The sequence below is a fragment of the Salminus brasiliensis genome, chromosome 2 (assembly GCF_030463535.1).
Source record: "Salminus brasiliensis chromosome 2, fSalBra1.hap2, whole genome shotgun sequence".
Taxonomy (NCBI): domain Eukaryota; kingdom Metazoa; phylum Chordata; class Actinopteri; order Characiformes; family Bryconidae; genus Salminus; species Salminus brasiliensis.
Window position 1 is genome coordinate 56,072,246 of NC_132879.1, and position 25,373 is coordinate 56,097,618.

Sequence of the window (25,373 nt, forward strand, 5' to 3'; positions counted from 1 at the left end):
AAGGCAGCAGAAACACAAGAAGACGTGGAGAAGGCCACGAGGCAGCTTTTAGGTGGAGGTCTTTGGACTGTGGGAGTAGTGTTTCTTTATTTCTTATGTTTTCTTTGTCATTCTGAAAGGGGACTGTCCAGTGGATAGTATGTATAGGAAAGTGTTTGTCTTACATATGCCAATGTAGTTTTTTTTTTTCTTCTTTATGATGCATTCAAAGTGGATTGATGGAAGTTGGTAAATGGTAAAGAGTAGTCTCACTTTTTTGTACTAAGTTCTTATTGAAAACTGAATCGATTAATAAACATGGAAAAACATGGGAGAAAACGTCCGAGTCTTTTTTCATTCAGCAGGGTAAAAAGGTCAAAATACCACAACCACAATTTAAAGCAACACTAAAGAAAAACGGCCATTTCTTGCTCCTAGGCTCCCCCTACAGTCGGGAAGAATAACTCTCAACGCTTTGTGCCACTTTAAAAAAAACACACTTTTCTGGACAAGCTGAGAGAATACGACACAGAACCCTCACTGAAGTGGTATAATATCATATTACAGGATTTTACACTACTATGACTCTGGGTTATACAGCGAGTGTAGTCCTGCCTACTTCACCAGAGTTACACAGTGCAGTTAGCAGCGCGTCGAACCCAGAGTAGCAACGTCAGAGACGCCACACTCTCTGTTACAGTCACTGGAGCATCAACATGATTCTGAAGCAGCTGTTTAAAGTCAGAAATGCTGCATAATGTTGCTTTAATTACCTGCAGAAAAAGAAAAACAATGAAAACATGACAATACCCACAGCTTTGGATTTTTTTTTATCCAATTAAAACCATCATTTCTAGTGGGAAGCTGGCGTTTATCATGGGCAGTTTGATAAGAGACATTTGCTAGTCGACATCCTCGTAGAGCCAATTGGAAAAATGAAAAATGGGGTAAAATTAGAAATGAATTATTTAAAGGTTTATCTTTGGCTTTATGCTTTCACTGTAAACTGAGTGAGGTGCTGATGGAGTACTCACTCTTCCCCCGAGAACAGTTTCCCTACTTTCCCCATCACTGTCTGCAGCTCATTCCCCACTGACTGGTAGAGGGACTGGTAGAGGGACTGGTAGAGGGACTGCTAGACTGCTCCTATACATACAGTGTAAACACAATGCAAGCACAGCAATGGACGCCACTCACACACAGTTTACAAAGAGTACACAACCTTTATTAAAGAGTCCAGCACTGGTTTAATTCATTACAAAATACTGATCTACTTCATCTGATAGAAATATAAACCAGGAGTGAGATTACACATCAGTAATAAACAGCACATGTATGTTACCTATACTTCAGCGATCTGTTTGGCTCGTATGTTAAATGACGTGTTACTGAAGCTCACATCCTCCACATCCTCCAAAAACAAGGAGCTACAAAAATGCCTTCGGTTCCAAAAGGAAAATATTTTTTGTGAAAGATGTGTGAGAACCTTTAATCCAGTCAGGGAACTTTCCATTAAGCAAAGATGATTTAGGCTTAAACTCGCGCTCACATCGCTTTCACAAACATGGTTCTTTAAGGAACTGAAGGTGGTTCTTCTACAGTAGTGTAGCACCTTCATTTTTGAGAGTGTACAGAGAACAGGCTTCTACACAACCTACAGCATGAAACAAAAGTTATGGCATATCAGATCAGCCATAACATTAGTACCACCAGTGACCAGTGAAGTGGAAAACCACTCATGATCTTCATCTACAGTGGGATCTACATATCAGGCAGCAGGTGAACAGTGATCAGTTCTTGAAGGTGATGTTGGTGTTAAAAGCAGGAGAAATGGACAAGCGTAAGAATCTGAGACACTTTGACAAGAAGAACCAAACTGTGAGGTTCTAGAAAGTGACTGGCTCATTAGAACATCTCCACCAGAACATCAGGAGCAGGTCTTGTGGGGCGTTCCTGGTATGCAGTGATAGGTCAGTACTTACCAAAAGTGCTCCAAAGAAAGAACAAAAAATGAACTGGCAAATAGGGATCACTGATTCTAATAGAGGCCCCGCCCACCGCACATCTTAGGACTTATTAAAGGATCTGCTGCTAACGTTAGTTAGTCTTGGGGCCAGAGATACCACAGCAGGACGCCTTCAGAGGTCTTGTGGAGTCCATGCCTGAAATGGTCAGATCTTCTGTAGCAACACAAGAAGGGTCTACTCAATATTAGGTAGATGGTACTAATGTTATGGCCATATATACACACATACAAAACCGAAACTGGAAAATGACACCTTATACACACACTTTAAGGTTAATAGTCCCAGTAGTCATGGTAACATAGAAAAAGTATTACAGGAAGAAAACAGGTTTCACTTTTGGCAGTTTATTAGCTCTTATATGACCTACAGCCAAACTCCATTACCCCTAAAACCAACCCACACGTCCTCTGCTGCACATAATCTTCTCAGACAGCCGACCTCCGTCCGATAGCCAATCATGTCAATAACGGCTCATGAGGGGAATGAAATTCTGGCCTGAACACAGAGTCTTTCACCTTCATACACTGAAAACTCCCTATACTGCATCCCCTGTACGTCTGCACTACCCGAGCAGAAGGCCTGGCTCCGAGATACACAGAACTGGCTCCAAGTCTCCAAGAAGCAAAGCTCCCCTTGAGGAAGCCCAGAACTTACAGTTGCAATCCACCAATACAGAGTTTACCTAGTCTAACTGCTGGTGAACACACCCGTACAGTTTATATAACAGCTTTAACAAACACTCTATATGGACAAAAGTATTGGGACACATCTTAATCACTGAATCAGGCTTCATTTAGTCCCACTGTCAAGTCCTGTAGTCAGTCTAGTGCAGTCTGTCAGTCCTTTCTTCCACACATCAGTGAAAGAACGGGAGGTTCTGAAGAGCTCACTGAACTCCAGCGTGGTTCTGTATGTAATAGGAGACACCGCTGCACCAACTACAACAAGTCAGCTGGTGAAATTTAGACCTTCCCTCCTAGATCTTCCTCCATCAGCTGTGAGTGGTGTTATTATTGAACAGTGGAAGAGTTTAGAGGAACAGCTCACAGAGAGCAGCTCAGCCACAGAGTGTCTGTCAGACCACGTAAAGTTACTGAGCTCAGAGCAGAGTGCAGAAAAGTCTCAATAACTCAATATCTGCAGAGCTCCAGACCTGCTGCTGGTGCTGCTCTTAGAGCTGAGAGCAAAGGAGGGGATCAGCTCCATATTAATTAATATTAATGCCTATGGATTTAGAATGGGACGTCAGAAAAGCACATGTAGATGTCCCAATACTTTTGTCCATATAGTGTATGTACATAAAAAACAACTTTTTTCCCCTTTTATATTGATTTGTATGAACTTTAATAGTAAATAATGTGTAACAGGCAAAGCTCAGAGTGACCCGAGAATGACCCACCACCCAAATACTACAGACCTGCTCTGTGGTGGGCAGTCCTGTGGGGGTCCTGAGCATTGAAGAAGAACAAACAGGGTGAAAGAAGGAGGCTGATAACAGAGTCTGCAGAGGAACAGCTGGAAACAGTCTGGACTTACAGAACTACACAGTGCTCCTGTATGGTCAGCGAAGCTGAGAGAATGGACAATGAGTGCAGAAACAAGGAGGTGGCTGACCTGTATGTACCCAGTGCTGTGCACATACAGGAAAAAGGTCCCAATGCTTAAGATACTGGAATGATTAGAAAAGCTACAGATCCAAGATCCTAGCAGAGCTCCAGGCTCAGTGTTTGCTGTGTAGCATCTATTATTTTTCCTCCAAGGCAAAACATAAAGGCATTATTTAATAAAAGCGAATCACAGGCAGTTCTGTTCTGCTGGCTTTTTGTTCCAGTTATTGAATGTTACTTTTTAAAGGTACAGAGAGAAGCACGCATGCTATTTCCCTGCGCCGAGGGACGGGAAATCAATACAGAACAGTGGCCAAACAGCCTTTGCTTGCATTGTTTTGCCTGAGATGTGGGACACAGGTGGGGGCAGCGTACGAAAAAGCCCAGCCCCGGCTTTGAGGAGCTACAGAGTGTACAGAGAGCCTTTCTCTGTATGCATATTACAGAGCATTGCTACGAGCTTCGCCTTCAAGGTTATCTCTGCTGCTGCCAGCAGAGGGTTGCCATGGCAATCATAAGCGCCGCTGTTATTTAGGGGAGATGTACTGTGTGTGCTATGGGTGGATGCCCTTGTAGTGTTCATGGTATTAAAAAAAATAATAAATAAAAATAAACCTTAAGAAGTGTTTTAAAGGCATGAATGAGGGTTTAAAGGACCCTGTACTTCACCTCGGACATTCGTCTGGACCACTTCAACAGGGACAGTAATGTGAAGAGTGCGTGAAAGCTACGCCTCTTGGCATACCCATGTTTACAGCACTGTATACAGCCTTAGTGTGCAGCTTATGCATTTTAATGTCCATTTGTAAGCAATTAGGAGCAATCCAGTCTTCATGGTCAGTGCCTTATCAAGCAAACTGAACAGTAAGTAATGAGCAATTAGAGTATTTACGGTTTTAAAGACATTATATAATAAAAGTATGTGTTTTAGTATGTTACAAACATAGTTTTCATAGAGACATACGACACAATATACAAAATATTTATTCATTAGTTTTGGTCTGCTGAGACTTCTGAACCCTCGACTAATCAGGTCTTACTGAATCAATACTTCATACTGGAGGCGCAATCAATAATAATAATAACAGCAAGGCAGTATCACTGTGAGCCGTACTGGTGGCTCAATAGAGCTCGATGATTGTCCGGTCAGGGTCAGGGGAGTACCTGTTGCGGTGGGCAGCGTGAGCTGAAGATGGTGTGATAGTGCTCGACCAGTAGCTCAGTGAAGATATTGAGGGGAGTGAGAGCACTCAGGGATACGGTACCCTGAGGAGGCCAGGCCAGGTTCACCCCAAACACACAGGCCAGGTTAGAGGAACTCATCTTATTGCTGATGCTCTGCTGTGAGACCTGCACAAAGACAGAAGATCAACCAGAGAGAGAGAGAGAGAGAGAGAGAGAGAGAGAGAGAGAGAGAGAGAGAGAGAGAGAGAGAGAGAGAGAGAGAGAGAGAGAGAGAGAGAGAGAGAGAGAGAGAGAGAGAGAGAGAGAGAGAGAGAGAGAGAGAGAGAGAGAGAATACCATCAGACCAGTTGCGGATGTCAGTATAAGCAATCTGGAGCAAGTGCTACAACATGAGGTTTACATAGAAGCAGGTGGTGTAATTATTAGGGCATATATTGGTTATATACTGGTATTTTAACTGAATAGCAACACACAAGCAACCACAACTCAACTACATAGTAACCACCAGAAACAGCCTAGCTACCATCCTTGAAACCACCTGGTATACCATAGTAGCCACCTAGGAATACCTTAGCAACACTACAGCACACGATAAGTAACATTTTAGTAACTAACTGAACACTATTTTAACTAAATAGCAACACACAAGCAACCACCAAGCAACGCCATAGCAACCACCTTGAACAGCTTGGCAATCCACCTCGAAAAAACCTGGTATACCATTGTAGCCTCCTAGGAATACCTTAGCAACACCATGACATCCACTAAGCAACCACCAACTTTAACAACCACCTGAAAGACCATTGCCACTGTATATAAGAAAGGAGAGAAGGTAGTGAGTGGGCTTTAAGACGACACTGGCCACTCTTATGAAGCTTTTGTGAATCCGGCCCAGCTCTTGGAATTCTGCCATAATAAATGCCACAGTAATCATAATTGGAAAGTTACCAAATAAACTTATTAATATCATCCAAATAAGTCCAATCACTTCCAATTTTGTTGTGTTAATTAGTCTGTTCATCGTCTCTATTTTACCCATTATTAGCAGCTGATGAGCTGCAGGACGTTTGCAGGCGTTTTGTTTGGTTTTTATGGTAAACAGCCATGAGCGGCGGGGTTCATCGTGAGTAATTCTACCCTATTCTCTCTGATTAAACAGTTGCTTGTCACGGTGACTAATTTGGCCCATGGGAATATCTGGGAGACGATCACTCGGCTTGGCTGTACCGATTACTGATTTTCCACGGGGGGGTTCAAGCAGCTTCGTATTAACATCAAGCTGCCGAAAGTGTGAGAGAAGTCATGTCAACCTCAGTCGATGGGAAAGAGGGCTGAGTGACGTGAGGAGGATTAGCACTCATGCATGGCAAATCAGTGCGTGAGAGATGAACTCTGAGACTTTACCGGGTCTCGGGGAAGTCGGTCCCCGTCGCTGTCGTGATCGTACCCGTTGTGACTAATAAGGGGTTGAGAAGAGAGTCATTTTTAAAACGTCAACAACAAAAACATAAAGCTTCTTAGTGGAAACAGTTTAAATGCATGACTAACTCTAATGCTCGTACTGCAGCCAAACTCGTGGAATGACAAAAAGAGCTGCACACAATTACAAAAGCACTAAATTAGGAGGAAATCTGCATAATTGGTTTACAGCTACAGGAACTGCACAGCAGTACAGAATAGGGGGCAAAGCAGAAATTCATTTCCTCTATTTGCTTCATTATGCAGAAAGTTAGGTAATGCGGATATAAACCTGGGAAGGCCTGTCCTGCACCCAATTCTATACAAAGCCAGTATGTATTTCTATACTGTGATTATACAGCTAGATACTGCGACTGTGACTCAGCATAAAATACACACTGGAGAGCACCTGGCAGAACACAGCAACCGACCGACCTGCTTCAACTTGACTTACTTTATTAACATTTGTTGGAGCATGTGAACGCTTCTACTGATCAAAACCCAAAAGGAACCCAAAAGGAACCCAAAAGGAACCCAGAGGAACTCCTAGGTAGTCAGGGTTCACAGCATGAAAAGCTCATTAAAGCACTATACTGTTTATACTGATTTTGGCAGATTTGTGTCCCAGTTGTTTCTTATCTCCAGTGCAGATTTTTTTTTCTTCTCAGGAAAGCTTTTGTGCTTTTAGCAACCACCTGGAATACCTTAGCAACACCACAGCACACATTTAGCAACATTTTATCAACACTATTTTAACTGAATAGCAACACACAAGCAACCACAACTCAACTACATAGCAACCACCGGGAACAGCCTGGCTATCATCCTTGAAACCAACTGGTATACCATAGTAGCCACATAGGAATACCATAGCAACACCACAGCCCACATTTATCAACATTTTATCAACACTATTTTAACTAAATAGCAACACACAAGCAACCACCAAGCAACGCAATAGCAACCACCTGGAACAGCTTGGCAAAAACACCTGATATACCATTGTAGCCTCCTATGAATACTTTAGCAACACCATGATAAAACCCAACTACTGATCAAAACCCCAAAGGAACCCAAAAGGAACCCAAAAGGAACCCAAAAGGAACTCCTAGGTAGTCTGGGTTTACAGCAGGAAATGCTCATTAAAGCACTATACTGTTTATCCTGATTTTGGCAGATTTGTGTCTCAGTTGTTTCTTATTTCCAGTGCAGCACCACAGCAATCACTTAGCAACACCTAGGATACCACCTTGCAACACCCTAGCAACCACTGGGTATATCATAGCTGCCACCTAGGAATAGCCACCTCTAGAAATATCACAGCAACCACCAAGCGACACCATAACCACAACCATTTTAACCACCTGAAAGACCATTGCCACCAAGCAAGGCCATAGCAACCACCTGGGACAGCTTGGCAATCCACCTCGAAAACACCTGGCATACCATAGTAACCTCCTAGAAATACCTTAGCAACACCATGACATCCACTAAGCGGCATTTTAACAACCACCTGAAAGACCATTGCCACCAAGCAACTCCACAGCAACCACCTGGAACAGTTTGGCAATCAACCTTGAAACGACCTGATATACCATAGTAGCCACCTAGGAATATGCTTCCACATTTTTCCACAAGTATTTAAACCTCCAGTGTGGCTCATTAAGGAAAATGACTTGTATGATGCCCACAGTTACAGAAAGCTCGGATTGTGCTGGACATCCTATAAAGCGTGAGTGAGCTTTAGGTTTTCTTTAAATTAAATCTGGGAAAAATAACTAAATTAATGAAAATAATAAACACTGTCCACTGGCCAATTAGGCTGCTGAGAAGTGAAAGACTCTCAGTTTGAGTACTGCAGGCTTTTATGAGTCCAGTCTCACATGATAACATAAATGGACCATAACAATATACTGAGCAGCTCTACTTGAATGAATATACAGACGACTACATGGACGATCAGCTTCTCATGACCGTGTTTGTATGGAACAGGGCTGCTCAACCCCAGAGTTTAGCTCCACCCTGAATCTAACACACCTGATCCAGGTAATGAAGGCCTTCAGGAGCAACTGAACATTAGAGTCAGCTGTGCTGGATCTGAACTCTTCAGGGTGGTAGATCTCCAGGACCAGGATTGAGCAGCCCTGGTATGGAAGATCCCTGGAAGAAGCCCTGAAGATCCCGATCCCCTTACCATATTCAGGAAGCAGACGAGATACTTGACGACGATGAAGTTGTGCTCTGGAAGGGACTCCACGATCCTCTTACACCTGGAAACCCGCAGGATGCTCTCCACCTCTGTGTGAAGGACAAAGGTCAAAACTGTCCTGAAACGGCTCAATAAATAATTTACCACAGCGCTCAATTCAGAGACACTAAACGTCAGAGTTCTTAGTGGTGCTATTGAACGAGCCTGCAGTATCGCCAGTTCCTCCAGAGGGTATAAACAGACTTATCTGTCACTAATCTTTAACTGGTTGTCTGTGTCACATCCCACAGATCTGCTATTCAGTTGGTTAATGAATTATTGATCATTTGGGAGGACTGCAGCAGACTGGGGGCTATTGACAGACCGCTGACTATAGATCTTTTATTTAGGAGGAACTTCACTGTTCTCTGAGCAGGAACACACCAGGTGTTCTCAGCTCCTCGTGATGAACAGCTGTGCACTGAGAAAGGTTTATGAAATACGCCACAGTGTCACTGCAAATGCATTCAACTAAACTGCAGGGCTAAAAAATTACATGTTACTTGGACAAAAGTATTGGGACACCTGCTCATTTATTGTGTCTTCTAAAATCAAGGGTGTTAAAAGAGAGCTGATCCTGCTTTTGTTGGACTAACTGTTTCTACTAGGGTTTGATTGCATTCAGCGACAGTCTTGTTGGTAAGGTCAGGAAGTTGACTGATGATCACCACCCCACCTCATCCTGAAAATTTTGCATGGCGCTCCACCACCATCATTCCAGAGAGTGTTCACAGTTCCTCCACTGCTCTAGAGCTCAATGCTGGGGGTCTTTGTATAACCCCCCCCCAGGCCGACGCCTGGCATTAGATTCATGTTTACTGCATGCATCTGCTCCAGAGAGTCTTATTCTATTGGCGGTACTTCTCTACAGGCACTAGACAAGCTGTGTGTGTGTCAGCAATGGGTGCAACTTGAAGTAGCTGAATGAATTCATTGAAAGTGGTGTCCAACAAAATTTGGACATACAGTCTATCACTCAGCGGTCAGAGGTGGGATCACATGGGGCTGTATTGGAGATTTTAGACTTACTGGTAATTTCTTGAATCTGGTCATACAGAGTGAAGGTGAGCAGGGGCTCTGGAAGCTCCCTGAGAAACGTCTTCAGGATCACGGCAGGAACGTGCACGTCAGAGTACTGCTCGAAGCTAACTGGCTTCCCTGAGGCGAGAGGGGGGGAGGGGGAGAGAGAGAGAGAGAGAGAGAGAGAGAAAGAAAGAGAGATAGGTACACTGAATGTCATTCTCTAAATGGCTGCTGTCCAATAAAAGCCATGTATCTCCATGTTTACCGTTCTTGCTTTTCTCCATGGTGTGAACCCTGTAGCTGCTTCTGTACACTGGGTAATAGCTGCTGCACTCCTACTGCACTGCATAGTTTGCTTACATATGTGATGCTGTTTATAACACCAGACCTGGCCGACCTAAGCATGCACACCTGAACCTACTGTCCTCCTCCTTTTACATGCACAATACCCAACAGTACATACTGGACTTCATATTTATTCCATTTTACTATTAGTATAGTAGCTCAGCTTGCACATTAGTCACCCAGCCTTCATGCACACATTTGCACAGACCTGTATTCATTGTATTGCATTTGTCTAAGCACCCTGTCTACTGTCCTTGCACTACTGTCACACATTTCTATGAATTACTGCACCAGAGATTTAGCCTAACAGTGTTTGGTTGTACTGTACAGCCATATTATACTATACTAGTATAATAACAATAAGGCTACATCAAACTGAATTGAATTGATCAAGTTTTATATATATATATATATATACAATATATATAAAAAAAGAAACATTCATGACCTCAAAGATGTGAACTGTGCCAACAGATCCCAGCGCTCTGGATGGATCGTTTGATCTCCACAAGTAACTGGAGGACGTAATAAAGTGGAAAGCTGAAATGGACACTGTCTTAAATGGGAAGCCTCGCAGGCCACACGCTGCCTGTGATGCCATCAGAGTCATCGGAGGAGACTTTCGAAATGTTATTGATCTACTTTTCCTGGTACCGGGAGATATAAAGACTGCCACTGGGGCTGCTGCACTTCTGGGAGGTGGAGGAGGCTTACCCAGGTTATAGAGTTTCTGAATGTCCTTGATGAGCTGCACTCTCGCTGACCTTCGGAAGATTCCCTCTGTTTCCAACCCTGGAGGAAAAAAAGGGGGACGAAAAGAGAAACGTACCCTCAGGTTTGAGACAAGGACTAGGGGTTCATCGCCAAAAACAACGAGGATCAGAACTGACTACAATCACTTAATTTGCACTCAGGGCTTTTTTGGCTCATTAATCAAATCTGTGAACGAATGTCCACACGTGTGTAAAAACATTTATCTGGCAATAAGCAAATAAAAAAAATAAATAATAATAAATAAATAAATAAGGTACGTGCATGTTTCTGTCACTGTACTATGTACAGCGATATGTGACCTCCGCATTTTATCCATCTGTGGTAGTTTACACACACACACACACACACACACACACACACACACACACACACACACACACACACACACACTAGTGAACAAGGGACAGTGAGCACACACACACACACACACACACACAGAGTGATGGGCAGCCAACACCAGCAATCGGGGAGCAAAAAAAAGGGGGGGGGGGCTTGCTCAAGGGCCCAACAGTGGCAGCTTGCCAAGCCCGGGCATCGAACCCACAACCCTGTCATCAATAGCCCAGAGCGCTAACCACTGAGCCACCACTGCCCCTAAAAAAAAAATCAGGGGAGAGCGTGAACGCAGTGCCCCACTACCAGAAATTATGCAGCCGAGATTCCAAAGTTTGGGGAATTTGCAGGGGTCAGCACAACTGGAGTGCAATGGCAGAGCCTCACCCTGGGTGAACCACCTCCTTGATCATGGTATCTCCCCTGACAGGTAAGTATAAATAAACAGTTCAATTCATCCAACAAAACTTAACTATCCTCCAACTTGTGTGTAAAGAATTCAAAATTAAACTTGGAGAAGATTTTTTAAATTAACGATCTCTATATGTTTCTTGGTGATTGATATGATTCGATGTAAAAATATAATATTATAAGAGTTTATTCCAAGTCATTTGGAGCATTTCTATTGGTCCATTCATCCAGAATTATCAGATTAGAAAAATCCACGCTGTGCTGGCTGGACTGGGGGGCGTCCAGGAGAAACCTGGAGGAACCGAGCTCTGTTCTTCAGACTAGCTCCCAGGATCTCTCTAGTTTCTTCAGAATGAGAAGCTCTTGTTTCTCCTTTTTACTGGATTCATGGTCACCTGCTTTATCTGTTCTGATGAGATCTGGAGCTTCTACAGAAGAAACGACACCTGTTCATTACCTTTAAGACCCTGAAACTTTCAGCAAATCTCCTTCCTTACCTTGTTGTTTGAGGTATGAAACTGTCTGACACATCACAGGGGGTATCAATGCATCGTTGTTTTTCTCTCGAATGCTGAAACACACGAATATAAACCAGCTTCACACAATGTAAACTTGCAGACATGCAAAAGGCCATTTAATAACATAGCTACAATGTACAGCTCACTAAACCACAACTCATCCCTTTGTCTAGCAAAAAAGCACTATATGGCCAAATGTTTGTGGACACCCCTTCTAATGAATGAATCTGGCTGCATTGAGTTGCACCCACTGCTGATACAGCTTGTCTAGTCCCTGTAGAGAAGCACTACCAATAGAATAGGACTCTCTGCAGGAGCAGATGATCATGACCCTATTGGCACCATGCTGCCTAAAGCCAGGCGTGGGCTAGAGGAGGGGTATAAAGCCCCCCAGCATTGAGCTGTGGAGCAGTGGAAGAACTGTGTTCTCTGGAATGATGGATGGTGGTGCTCCATCCAATACTTTTGGGATGGTGATTGTCCAACATCCCGACCTCACTAACTCACTCTAACTCTAAGCTCTTGTTGCTGAATGCAATCAAATCCTCCTCCAAAATCTAGTAGAAAGTCTTTTCCCTGGACAGTAGAGACAGTTACTCCAATAAAAGCAGGAGAAACTCTTTTAATACCCTTCATTTCAGAGGAAACAATGACTGAGCAGGTGTCCTAATATTTTTGTCCATATAGTGCAAGTGTAGCAAACCATGCCAATCAAGCATTACATGATAAACCATTAACCAGTCCACTCACTACTGTAAGCTCACTCCAAACTGCTGTGTGGGTAGAGGTGGTCTGGGAGGCGGCACCTTCACTGGAGGCGGTGGTCCTCCTTTCTGAGCAGCCCGGAGCTCCTCGTCATGCCTGATCAGAACAGTTACCATGGACACTGAATCTCACAACCTTGACATCTGACTAAGCATTAACTTAAACCTGCAAGCACACGGGGGGAGATCATGTCTGGCGATAGAGATAAGAGTTTTAAGCCAAATAGAAGGCAGGCATAATTACACTGCACTGACAGCTTTCCAGGCAGGACCACATGACCCTGACCCCAAGCTTTCCAAGAACAACAAGATCACACACTATTTAAACTTCTAACTTTCTAATACTTCAAAGAATAATAACACAAATCAGCCATAACATTAGCACCACCACAGCAGATCTGACCGTTCGAGGTATGGACTCCACAAGACCTCTGAAGGCGTCCTGCTGTGGTATCTGTGGCACCAAGACTAACTAACGTTAGCAGCAGATCCTTAGTTGCCAGATCACCGGGTGTCCTTCCTTGGAGCACTTTTGGTAGGTACTGACCTACCACTGCATACTGGGAACACCCCACAAGACCTGATGCCTGATGTTCTGGAGATGTTCTGATGACCCAGTCATTGTCTAGAACCTCACAGTCTGGTTCTTCTTGTCAGAGTGTCTCAGATTCTTATGCTTATCCATTTCTCCTGCTTTAGCACCAACATCACCTTCAAGAACTGACTAGGGTTCCCCTGCAGCCTCTTAACAGATGAAAAATGTTTTCCACTTCACCCGTCAGTGGTTCTAATGTTATGGCTGATCTGTGTGTATTCGAATTCCTTCAGTGTTGTCTCTATCAGTCACATCTGTATTATACAATTATTAGGAGCAGTAGTTATTATGGTATTATTATGCTGTCTCAGCCAATGATATGTGCGTTATATTATCATGACTGCGCTGCTGTTTCTGGACAGACTGTGCAATTTAATGATGTGCAATATTTTTATTTTAATAACTCATTGCTATCTCACTAGCATTTCTGATAATAAAATGTGTCTTATTTTATAATTCTATAATATATTTTATAATTTTTAAAATAATTTGTGTAGGAAGTATATATACGTATATACACAGTATATACGTGTATATACATTTATATACATAAATATATATAATGATGATAATAATTAATATATATTATATATAAACAATACACACATATATATAAATGTGTGTGTTTATTTTTTATATATAATATATATTAATCATCACCATCATTATTTATATTTATATCATTATTTATATATATACACACATTATCATCACTATTTATATATAATAAATTATATTATATATATTTATATATATATATATATATATATATAAAATGATGTATATTTAAACAAAAAGTAAAACGTATATTATATATATACGTTTTACTTTTTGTTTAGATATACATCATTTTTTAGTTATTTATATTTTTACTTATTGTAAGTGTGCAATGACAATAGAGTATCTTATCTGGACTTAAACAGAAATACACCTCAACACAGGGCATTTGCTGAGATACTATACATGTGGGAGATATTGATAAGGTTATATATAAATATATATATATAAAATTATATAGAATTATATATATTATATAGAATTTTGAAAATTTGAAAGATGTGTTCAACTAAAAGATGTACCATCAGGAGTTTAGAAACATCTGTTCCAGCTAATTCACATTTTTTCGCTCCTCTGTTACAATAAGAAACCGCCAAGCTGTCTTTCTCCTCTTCTAAGTATTCTGGACAGGCACGAGCTCTGCTTGTACGTTTCCTCTGAATAACTGGCAGTCACAGATCACTTCTGATAGGGCCAGGCCGTATGTTTGATCTAAAACACCTGCCCTGGAGCAGCACCAGTTTCTCAGGACTGAACGCATGAACTCAGACTAATGCAAAAAATAAAAAGTAATAATTATAATCCACAGAGCATAAAGACAATGAAGAAGTTAAACGTGAAGATCTGGAAACCTGACCTCAACACAGCCGGCGGGATGATGAGCTGATCATAGTTGAGGTGTTCCCTCAGCTCTGCCAGATAGTTCACATACGTAAGCTTCTTGCCAAACTTGTGGCTGGATGGAAGAAAAGACAGAAAATGAAAGTGAAGGCAAGAACAGAAAAGTTCTTACAGTAGGAACTGATGAGAGGCTGGTCCTTCAGAGTGAGGTGTGGGTACCTGATGAGAGGTTTGAATATGTTCCATATGACCCGGATAAAGTTTGTGGGATGGACAACGTAGAGGGTTTTGAGATTCTTCTTATATCTGTTGATATAAAGTCATAAAGTCAAGAGGTCAAAGTCACTGCTTCTAAATATGAAGGTGCTGCAAAAGGGTTCTTTAAGTGACGCTATAGAAGAACCACGCCCATGGCAACCTTGACTTTAAGCCTATAAAGGTTCTAGCTATAAAATACTTAATAGAACCAAAATATACCAAAAAAGCCCTCCCAGACCTTCAGTAGCCCACCAGTGGACTGGTCAATAGAAGGCTTGTGAATCCACATTGGTCAAAAAAAAAGACAAAAGTATTGGGACACCTGCTCCTTTATTGTTTCTTCTGAATCAAGGCTTTTAAAAATGTTGGAGTTACTGTTGTCTACTAGGTTTTGGAGGAGCATTGCTGTGAGGATTTGATTGCTTTCAGTGACACAAGCATTGGCAAAGTCAGGGCGCTGGACGATCACAATCACTACTCATCCCAAAAGTACTGGATGGAGCACCGTTAATCATTACGCTGCCCCACAGCTCAATGCTGGGGGGCTTTATATATACCCCTCTAGTCCACACCTGGCAGTAGGCAGCATGGTGCCAATAGGTTCCTGTTTACTATCTGTACTTCTCTACAGGCTGTGTCAGCAATGGGTAGCTGAATGCATTCATTAGAAGGGGTGTCCACAAACTTTTGGTATTGATACGATATGATAAGTAATGCGATAAATTGTGTTTAGTTTTTTTGGAGATGGTAGACAGAGAGTGCCATCTACCCACCGTGGAGAGATCAAGGCCAATTGTGCTCTCTCGGGGCCTCAGATGGATTCGAACCAGCAATCCTCTGAACATAGTGACAGCGCCTTAGCCCGCTGGACCACCTGGGGCCCCATAATTGCGTAAAAAAAATGTCCTAAGTATAAAAACAGAATTTTGATCCAATCAGAAAAGAGATCAAAAAGGCAGAGTACAACACTGCCCTCTAGTGGTCAAAATGTAAACATAACACTAAATAAACTGTCTGACACCAATTTTATTCTGTGATTAACTATTAATTATACAACTGATTGTGTTTGTGTTTCTGATAGGATTGAAAATCATAATATTGTGATACTTTGATATACTGATATTTTCTGACACCCCTAATATCCATCTATTATTGTCAAAACGTGGATAAAAAGACAAAACTGAGGCCAAGGGTGCTTAAAAAAATAAAAAAACAATAATAATACGTCGTCGTCGTCTAGGTTGACGAGGCACGGCTTTCCAATTTATTTATTTATTTTTTTTGAGTGGGTTCCCCAAGCCACCCCCGGCAATATAGTGCCCTGGGCAGCTGCCCATGTTGTCCTCAGTAAAATCCACCACTGTTTACACTCACACATCACCTCCACAAACACGGTTCTTCTACAGCATCTCTAAAAAACCCTTTCCTAGCACCCTTAAAAAGTGTATGTTAGCAAAACTATTCAGCAACACAAGACTTGATCAGCACCAAACACACACCCTTCCAGCCAAGTGTCTCTTTAGAGAGCAGCTTCACAGATCAATCCATGCTCCGAAATTTACTCTAGTGTAATTTTCCTCATTAAAGGAACTAAATTATTGAGCAGGCCCTCAGATATGCTGTCTGAAGCTGGCCGACTTTTACTGGAAAGATGGTGCATTACAAGGAGAGACACAAGGCCACAGGGGAGGAGTTAGGGAAAGTGAAAGGAGGGTGGGAGGAGATGTTTAAGTGACGTACTTTCTGTCAAACTCCCGATAGGCATCTCGGAGCCAGCGTAAGGAGGGCTTGTTAATGCTGCGTAAGCCGTAGTGAAAGTAGACCACTGTGTAATCGCTTTCAACGTACTGGTCCAACGTGTACTTGAGGTACCTGGGAGACAGAAAAGACACCGACAATCAGCTAAACGCTAAACCACATGCCGGAGGGCTGGTAATCTGACTGGCCACACTAACTTCCTTATACTCACTCCAGTAGCCTGTGGTGATTGAGCTGATGTGATGGAGGCATGCAGCAGCTGCTGAAAATAATCAGCTTACGGCCATATTTATCATCACCTAAACACCATAAGGAGAGAGAGAGAGGGGTGGGGAGAGAGTGACATTCAGTTAGATGAGTTAAATGCAGATAGATTCGGTCCTGGGGGCGGAGTTACGTATTCAGGGCGAGTGTGAAAATGCCCTAAACTTTAATAAATCATATCCTACAGCTTTCTCAGCCATTTCCAGACCCATGTTGAATATTTCTTATATTTTGCAGCTTTCTACTAATTAATAAAAAGTTATGGAACTGCACAGGACCAGCATTCTGAATTCAGGTTACACCCTTACCTGCAATTTAATGCCTGTAAGGGGTGTTTGAGCATTTCTTGGCAAGATTGACAACCAGGATGAACCAGTCAGGTGAGTCATAGGCGTACTTCCCCTGGTTGTGGGCTCTTCTGTCTTTGATCGCCAAGTTTCCTCATTCAATCGGATCATTCTAAACTTCCATTACAGACGCAGATCAGATCATCACGCTGACCAGGACCGACTAAACCAGCAGGACCAGTTATCACCTGACCTTTACTATGAAAACAGACCAACATCTCACAAATTCCTGACTGTGAGAAGCAGTGATGGGAGCATTCACATGCAGTGAAAACACACCGTCCCTAATCGGTATGCTCGCAAGTGAAGGCTCAGGGTGTGGCAGGGTGGGGGTGATGGAGCAGGGGGTGGTGGAATAAACAGAGGTAAGTGGGGTGGTTACCTGTAACTTGGAGGATGCCATGTCGTGCAACGTCGTAGTAGGGATGTGTCATGTCTTGCCAAGCATTGTCACTGGATGGCGTTAGAGGGTACCCTGCCGAGTTCCCATGCTTCTCCTCCTCCTCCTCCTCCTCCTTCTGCAGCTCTACAAAAAAAGGAAAATTCAGCCCTTCAGAGTTATCTCGTGTTACCAGAACATCGCCTGAGACGCATCTCTTGCTGAAGATAATTTCAGTCTGCTTAAACACCTTCAAAATCAAGTTCAGGAACATCCTCCTTATCACATCTGTTTTAGCTGAAGTCACAACTGTATGCTCTGACTGTACCAGAGAGAGGTTTCATAGCACTGAGGTCCACAAAGAAAGGTTCCTCTGACTGCGATGTTTAAAGAGTTCAAAAGTTTTTGTTATTTATTGCATTGTATTTTTCCTCTTTGGTCTAGCTGTGATGTTTATGGAGGTTAAAATAACAAAAATATTCAGTACAGAAGTGTGTGTGTGTGTGTATATATATTATATATATACACACATATATATTAGTTTGGACACGTGGCTTGAATGTGTGCTGATCATCTTCTTAAAATGACATTTATGTTTTAACTAAATAAATAAATAAAAAGGACACTGGGGACACACATGCATCTACTGTAGTTAGGATGTGATCAGTAGTAGGATGGTCATCCTTGCATTTGGATGAAATGTTTTTGGGATGATGATTAGCACACATTCAAGCCTGTGTGTCCGAACTTTTGACTGATACTGTACGTATTTATCTATTAGAATCACACAAACTGTTACCGTAATTTTTGTTCAAATATCTTAAATAGTTTCAATTTAGCAAAACTGTCTTCGCGTTTTCTCCTGTGCTGTCATGATACTAGCAGTCATTTTGTGACGGGGTGGTAAACACACTTAAACGGCACTAGTACAGTAAAGGAACCCTAGAACCAGGGGGTGTAAAGGTTTTATTAAAGGCATTTAGTTTTATTAGATGATGAAACAAGCATGTCCAAAGTTCATGCATCATATTTGATACTTTTTTATGGTTTAGAGTGAATGTGTGAGCCTGGTAAGTGATGTAGGCTCATAAGGAAGACATATGCATCCAATTATATATATATATATATATATATGTATGTTTAGAGTACATAACTTCAGTCTTAAAAAAAAAAAAAAAAAAAATTATATATATATATATATATATATATATATATATATATATATATATGTGTGTGTGTATGTTTAGAGTACATAACTTTAATCTTAATATATATATATATATATATATATAAAAGACTAAAGTAATGTACTGTAAATATATAAGTAATGGCATTTAGAGTATTTTTTAAGAATAAAAAAAATCATAAAACCTCAAATTAAAAATAAGTAAATACATTTTTGTCTAACCAGTTTAGTATAATTTGGCCACTTTAAGAAGAAGAGAAGAAGAATAGGGGAAGAGGCAGACTGGGTTTTACTAGACAACCCCTTTTTGGAAAAAGGCCTAAAACCAAAAGAATTGACTTGGACCTTGCTGAAGAGTCACGCTATATATTTAGCCATTTTCCACTCACGCCGGCTGCTCCCCGGTCATTCGTATGACCCAGTATTTCACTGAAAAGGTCAGAGAATGTTTACGTTCGGAGAGCCAGCAGCTACAGGAGTGGACACAGTGACTCAAAGCTGCAGGAATGCAGTGGCCTCCCTGTCCATTTAATTAACAATGTAGTGTTATCTCCTCCACAGATGCAATTATGTGCACAGACGGACGGTCAGCCTTATCTCAAGAGTGACCTGTCCTTCTCGCAATAGCGGTCCGGCTAAAAATAGCCGGGCATGGAGCTGCATGTATAATCCTGTCTGTGGTTTAGAAGAAAACGGGCTGGCTTTCGCTTTGATTCTTCACGTGGTCAACTTCCTTTCTTCCACCAGTTTTAACAGCTGACTCAGGCAGGAACGGGGCCCCGCTGTAGGCATCTTGCATGGCTAATCCCTTCCCAGACAGATTAGTGAGGTCATAGCTGAGTCATGAGTGAGTGAACGTTTTGGGGAAAGAAAGGGGATTTTGAATCACTTTGAATATGGTAGATCTCCGACCCAAACTCAGAATGCGGCAAAGCCCAATCAGGACTGAAGATGCAAGGAATTCAGAGTATTCTTCATGCCTTCACGTCACAAACCACAAAAAAGATTAGATACATGAGTAAACAGGGGCAGTCGCTATGACCTATTGGGAACTGCCTGTTTATTGGCCAATTGGCAATCATTATTTGGCCAGTTGAGTAACACACATTCTTCTACTAGTAGAGTAAGAAAGTTAGTGCAAAAAATATTTTGACGAGGTCTGTTTGTTTTTATTAGCGACTCTTATTTTGACAAGGTCTATTTGTTCGCTTGTATTAGTGACTTATTTTGACGAGGTCTGTTCGTATTAGTGACTCTTATTTTGACGAGGTCTGTTTGTTCGTATTAGTAACTCTTATTTTGACGAGGTCTGTTTGTTCGTATTAGTAACTCTTATTTTGACAAGGTCTATTTGTTCGCTTGTATTAGTGACTTATTTTGACGAGGTCTGTTCGTATTAGTGACTCTTATTTTGACGAGGTCTGTTTGTTCGTATTAGTAACTCTTATTTTGACGAGGTCTGTTTGTTCGTATTAGTAACTCTTATTTTGACAAGGTCTATTTGTTCGCTTGTATTAGTGACTTATTTTGACGAGGTCTGTTCGTATTAGTGACTCTTATTTTGACGAGGTCTGTTTGTTCGTATTAGTAACTCTTATTTTGATGTGGTTTGTTTATTTGTATTAGTGACTCTTATTTTGACGAGGTTTGTTTAGTTGTATTAGTGACTCTTATTTTGACGAGGTTTGTTTAGTTGTATTAGTGACTCTTATTTTGACGAGGTCTGTTAGTTGGTGTGTATTAGCGCTTCATTTATTGATTAATAATTATTTTATGGGTAAATAATATGTACATGTACGAGACTGTACGACCGCGTACGAGACCACGTTGTCGTACGTTATTTTCCTTGCACTACACTGATGTAATTATCCTTACTTTTTACCCCAGTAATAAAGAACTCCCATTAGAACCAGCTTAAGTGTTCACTCCAGTATTTCAGTAAAAATGACACTCCATGTCAGGTAAAGGGTTGCTATTAGGGCTGGGGGAGATGGTACAAATACTATATCACGATATTTAAAGAAACCTTAGTGACTGCAGATTCTTATAAACTACTATTCAGATCCTCTCCTGTACTGGATACAGTGATTTATACTCTATAACATCTGCTGCTCTTCAGCTAATTAACCCTTCAGTCTAATTACACTGATCAGTGTTTAACAGTACTAACAGTCTCCTCCATATATTTATCACGATACAATAAAATATCATGATGTCACATTGCCTGTTAGCACTGAGGTATTTCCTGATGCAGAATAATGCCCTGAAGTGAATACAGTGTGTTTTTAAGAGAAATATTGCGAGAATTTTATTTATTTATTTATTTTATTATGGTTAAATAATTTGAATCAGGACACACACACACACACACCATAATTAATAACTATTAATTGACAAATAATAGTTAATAATAAAAATAAATAAATAAATAAATAAAAGACTCACCTATTTCTGCCAACTGCTCCAAGTCGCTTGTTGAGATCATGATAAAGAAGATTTCTGGGCGATTTCTCAGCTAAGCTCCGTCAGTACATTCTGCAGTGAGAAAGGAGTGACCTGCAGTGAGCAATGGATCAAGGTCTTATTATCAACTGACCAAAATAGCACTGACCATTAAAAAAAAAAAAAAAAAAGGCTGTAGGGAGCTGGAGCACTGACGTAGCTCAGGATTTACTTCTGCACTCTCTGTACTTCATGAACCTGTACCTGGACAGACCAGGCAAGACAACAGATGAGGACATTTATTATTTTTCTTCAATTACTCACCACTAAAATAATAATAACAATAATAATAATAATAATAATAACAACAACATGTACAGAAGGAGAGACCGAGCTGATTTTAGCGCCACATCTTCTGCTTCGGAGAGATAACGCCGTCTTCCCAACTAGGAACAAGGACAGGCCCAGCATGGACCCCAGTCAGACCACGGCTGTGCAATCATATGTTTAGAAGAAGATAACAAAAAGGCTGACTGCATGCTTCTCTGCTAGACATCTTGCGTCGTTGTGAAACACGGGACACGTCTGTGCGCATTACTAGCGTTGCAAAATTCCAGGAATTTTTTTTTAATTTGGGAAATTTAACGGGTAATTATGGGAATTAATGGGAATAAAACGGGAATACTCAAAATTACAGCTGAGAAACTTGCATATAGTTAAAAAAAATATATACTAAAGCATAATCTTGGTGTTATATCGAAAGTAATTAGAATAAACATCAAAGCTCCTCAATAATCCCAAGCTATTGAGACCACACCCCCTGCGTCCCCCTGCTCATTCCTCCAGCATATGTCCAGATGATTTCTAGAAACCTATGATATTTTGGCATCATTCTGAATAATAATTTTAGACAATATTATATTATGATTCAGTTTATGTTTACCAATTAAATAAATATACAAAATAAGGAGACAGTGCTGGACCTGCAGTGCTGACAGTGAGTTCTGCAAGGGGGTTGACCACTGGCCTGCAAAGACTGCACCCCAAACACACACTCAGCCATATCAAGTCTGATAACACTGAAAACACTGACCTTAACATGTTTAACACTGACCTTAACATGTTTAACAGTGCTGATATTTATGAGAAATCACTAAAAACATCCAGTCTGACTAAACTGACAGAGCTTCCCTGACGACAGACCCAGGAGATCTCCATAAACACTGGCACCAGCTAGCAGCACTAGCCTGTTTACTGCTCCAGTTAACTCGTATGTCCTGTTTTAGTGAAGATAACTAGCTAAAAGTCCGAGAAAGTGAGTTATATCTATCATATAGAGAAGCTAGTCTGCTACAGACAGGCTGTTTACCGGACCTGCAGGCAGCAGGAGCCAGTGGCTAGGCTAGGCTAGCAGCTCGCGCTGGTGTGGACAGCTGCAGAGTTTAGGGCTACACCTGAGAAACTCTGAGACATGTGAGAAACTGTCCACAACAGCCCAGCATGGCCTGCCCTCCACAGGCGTTATAGCAGGTGCGGAGGAGTAATAAGAGTCGTAGGGTCAGGAAAAGCTGAGTGTAAGAAGTGTAGCGGTCGTACCGGTCAGGTCGTTACCAGGTGCTGCGACCAGGCGAAACTTCCTATTGGCCGCGGCGCATGCGCGGTGGAGCGCGGTGGAGCTGTCTGGCTGTGGTCTGAGCTGAACTGGGAGAAATGGGGGGCTGTTGATGGTTGATGGGAAGACTGGCTGGCGGGCGGAGCAAGATTAAGCTCCTGTGCTGAGGAATAAGCTGCTGCACAACCGGAAAGTTCAGATGGGTGTGTTATGAAAATCACCCATTTCCTCTGAGCCTCAGCTGATAAGAGGCCCTCTGATGCAGCTGTGCGCTCGAGCTGGATTACAATAAGGGGAGGGGGGGGGTCTCATAGACTTTTAATGTAGTTAAACAGTGTACATACACACACACACACCTATATATATATATATATATATATAGAGAGAGAGAGAGAGAGAGAGTTAGTTGCACACACACACACACACATATATATATATATATATATATATAGAGAGAGAGAGAGAGTTAGTTGCACACACACACACACACACACACACATATATATATATATATATATATATATATAGAGAGAGAGAGAGAGAGAGTTAGTTGCACACACACACACACACATATATATATATATATATATAGAGAGAGAGAGAGAGAGAGAGAGAGAGTTAGTTAGTTGCACACACACACACACACACATATATATATATATATATATATATATATATAGAAAGAGGTAGTTGCACACACACACACACACACACACACATATATATATATATATATATATATATATAGAAAGAGGTAGTTGCACACACACACACACACACACACACACATATATATATATATATATGTAAGTCCCAACAGCAATGTGAAAGACTAGTGGAGAGCCGGCTGAGACATGAGAGCTGTGATTGGCCGTCGAGGTTATTATTTCACCATAGTGATTCTGAATGCTCTCAGAGTTCAGATATTAGTACTGTGATTAAATCTGAATAATAACTTCTTTACATTATAATTATTATTATAATCATTTCTTTGCATTATTTGAGCAGCTGTTTTGAGCAGTTGTCATTTCTGCAAATAAATAAATGCTCTAAAAACTGCCTATAAACAGTAAAACCAGAGAAACTGATCATGTAGGGTGGTGTCTTAGGTTTTAAGTATATGTATGTATATTGATGTTCAATTTTATAATGATTCATTAGGAAGCAATTCAACATATCAAATTTCATCACAATTTGAATTGATTATGATTCTTTAGGAAGTTAATTTCACCATTTGAAGTGTAATTCTTAAACAACGATTCAATCCTTTGCGAAATGTCATATTTCAAAGTTCAGTTCGTGAATGATTCAAATTATCGATTTTCACCAATGATTGGATTATTATTTGCTAGGAAATCATGAAATTGCAGATTTCACCAATAATTCAATTCAGCTATGAATTGAATGAAAAATCAATGGTTCAGTTTAATTTGTTATTTTTGATATAAATATTCTTGACTTCAAGAGAACACAAATGTGACTACAATACCTACCAACAATGTAAACAATACATGTGTATATACTGTATATATATATTGTATATATATATATATGTATATAAACAATACTAACAATATATTTTTAAAATATATGAAAATTGCCATAAACTTCTGTTAAATAGATTTTATGTTTTATATTTTAAGTGTATTTTTAAACACATTTTAACTAATTAATATACTTTTATGAAATACGTCTTAGTTCTCAGTTAAAAACCTATAAAAATCTGGAAAACTTTAATCTGACTGTGTCTTTACTGTGTATCTGTGCCTATGAAGCTGCTTTCTGCCACGTTTAATGTATATTTGCTTATACGTAACTTTAAGTTGCTACATATATGTGTTCTTTTACCATAGATTTAAAAATAAATGTATTTTAGCATATATTAGATATATAGGCAGTATATTATGAACTAAAATTTGCGTAAAATGTATTTTAAAAATGTATAAGAAATATATATATATATATATACATATAAAACAATAATATACATTTTTATTTTATTTTATGTATTTTGTGTTACATATTCAACAGATACTCTACTTTTTAGTTTTTATATATTGCAAAAATATGTTTGATAAATTTAAATATATTTTTCAAGATTCACCATAAAGACAATTGTTATAAAGAGAGAGAGAGAGAGAGAGAGAGAGAGGAGAACATGTACAAGTATGGAAAATGTAACAAGTGTCAGAAACAGTGAGTGGAACAGCATAACAGACTGTGGTCATTTACTCGGTAGCAACGACATCTGTGAAATTTTATGATATAAAACACTTCTGAAAAAATAATGCTGGTCAAGCTGGTCAAGCGGCTGAGCTGGTTGAGCTGGTTGAGCTGGTTGAGCTGGTTGACCAGCTTAGCTTTTCACAAGCATGGGATCTGTTTTCATTTGAGTTTGATGGCTTATCTGGACCAGCATCTGGACCATCACAACCAGTATGACCCAGCTTCTTGTAAATTCC

At 40.7% G+C, this 25,373-nt stretch overlaps 1 protein-coding gene and 1 non-coding gene across 2 annotated transcripts; both read right to left on the reverse strand.

Moving 5' to 3' along the window:
* Positions 1 to 1,182: 1,182 nt before the first annotated feature.
* LOC140550172 (rho GTPase-activating protein 8-like) lies at positions 1,183 to 23,018 on the reverse strand. The gene is made up of 13 exons (XM_072674014.1): positions 22,896 to 23,018; positions 21,303 to 21,392; positions 17,675 to 17,818; positions 16,893 to 16,980; positions 16,664 to 16,795; positions 14,885 to 14,971; positions 14,682 to 14,780; positions 12,659 to 12,769; positions 11,888 to 11,961; positions 10,587 to 10,664; positions 9,534 to 9,662; positions 8,451 to 8,554; positions 1,183 to 4,963 (listed from the first exon to the last, which is right to left on the reverse strand). The coding sequence occupies exons 2-13, from the start codon at positions 21,340 to 21,342 to the stop codon at positions 4,766 to 4,768; spliced, it is 1,284 nt and encodes a 427-aa protein (XP_072530115.1). The 5' UTR covers positions 21,343 to 21,392; positions 22,896 to 23,018; the 3' UTR covers positions 1,183 to 4,765.
* Positions 11,254 to 11,417, reverse strand: LOC140550520 (U1 spliceosomal RNA). Its single transcript, XR_011979215.1, has one exon. It is a non-coding gene; the product is annotated as a U1 spliceosomal RNA (small nuclear RNA).
* Positions 23,019 to 25,373: the final 2,355 nt, after the last annotated feature.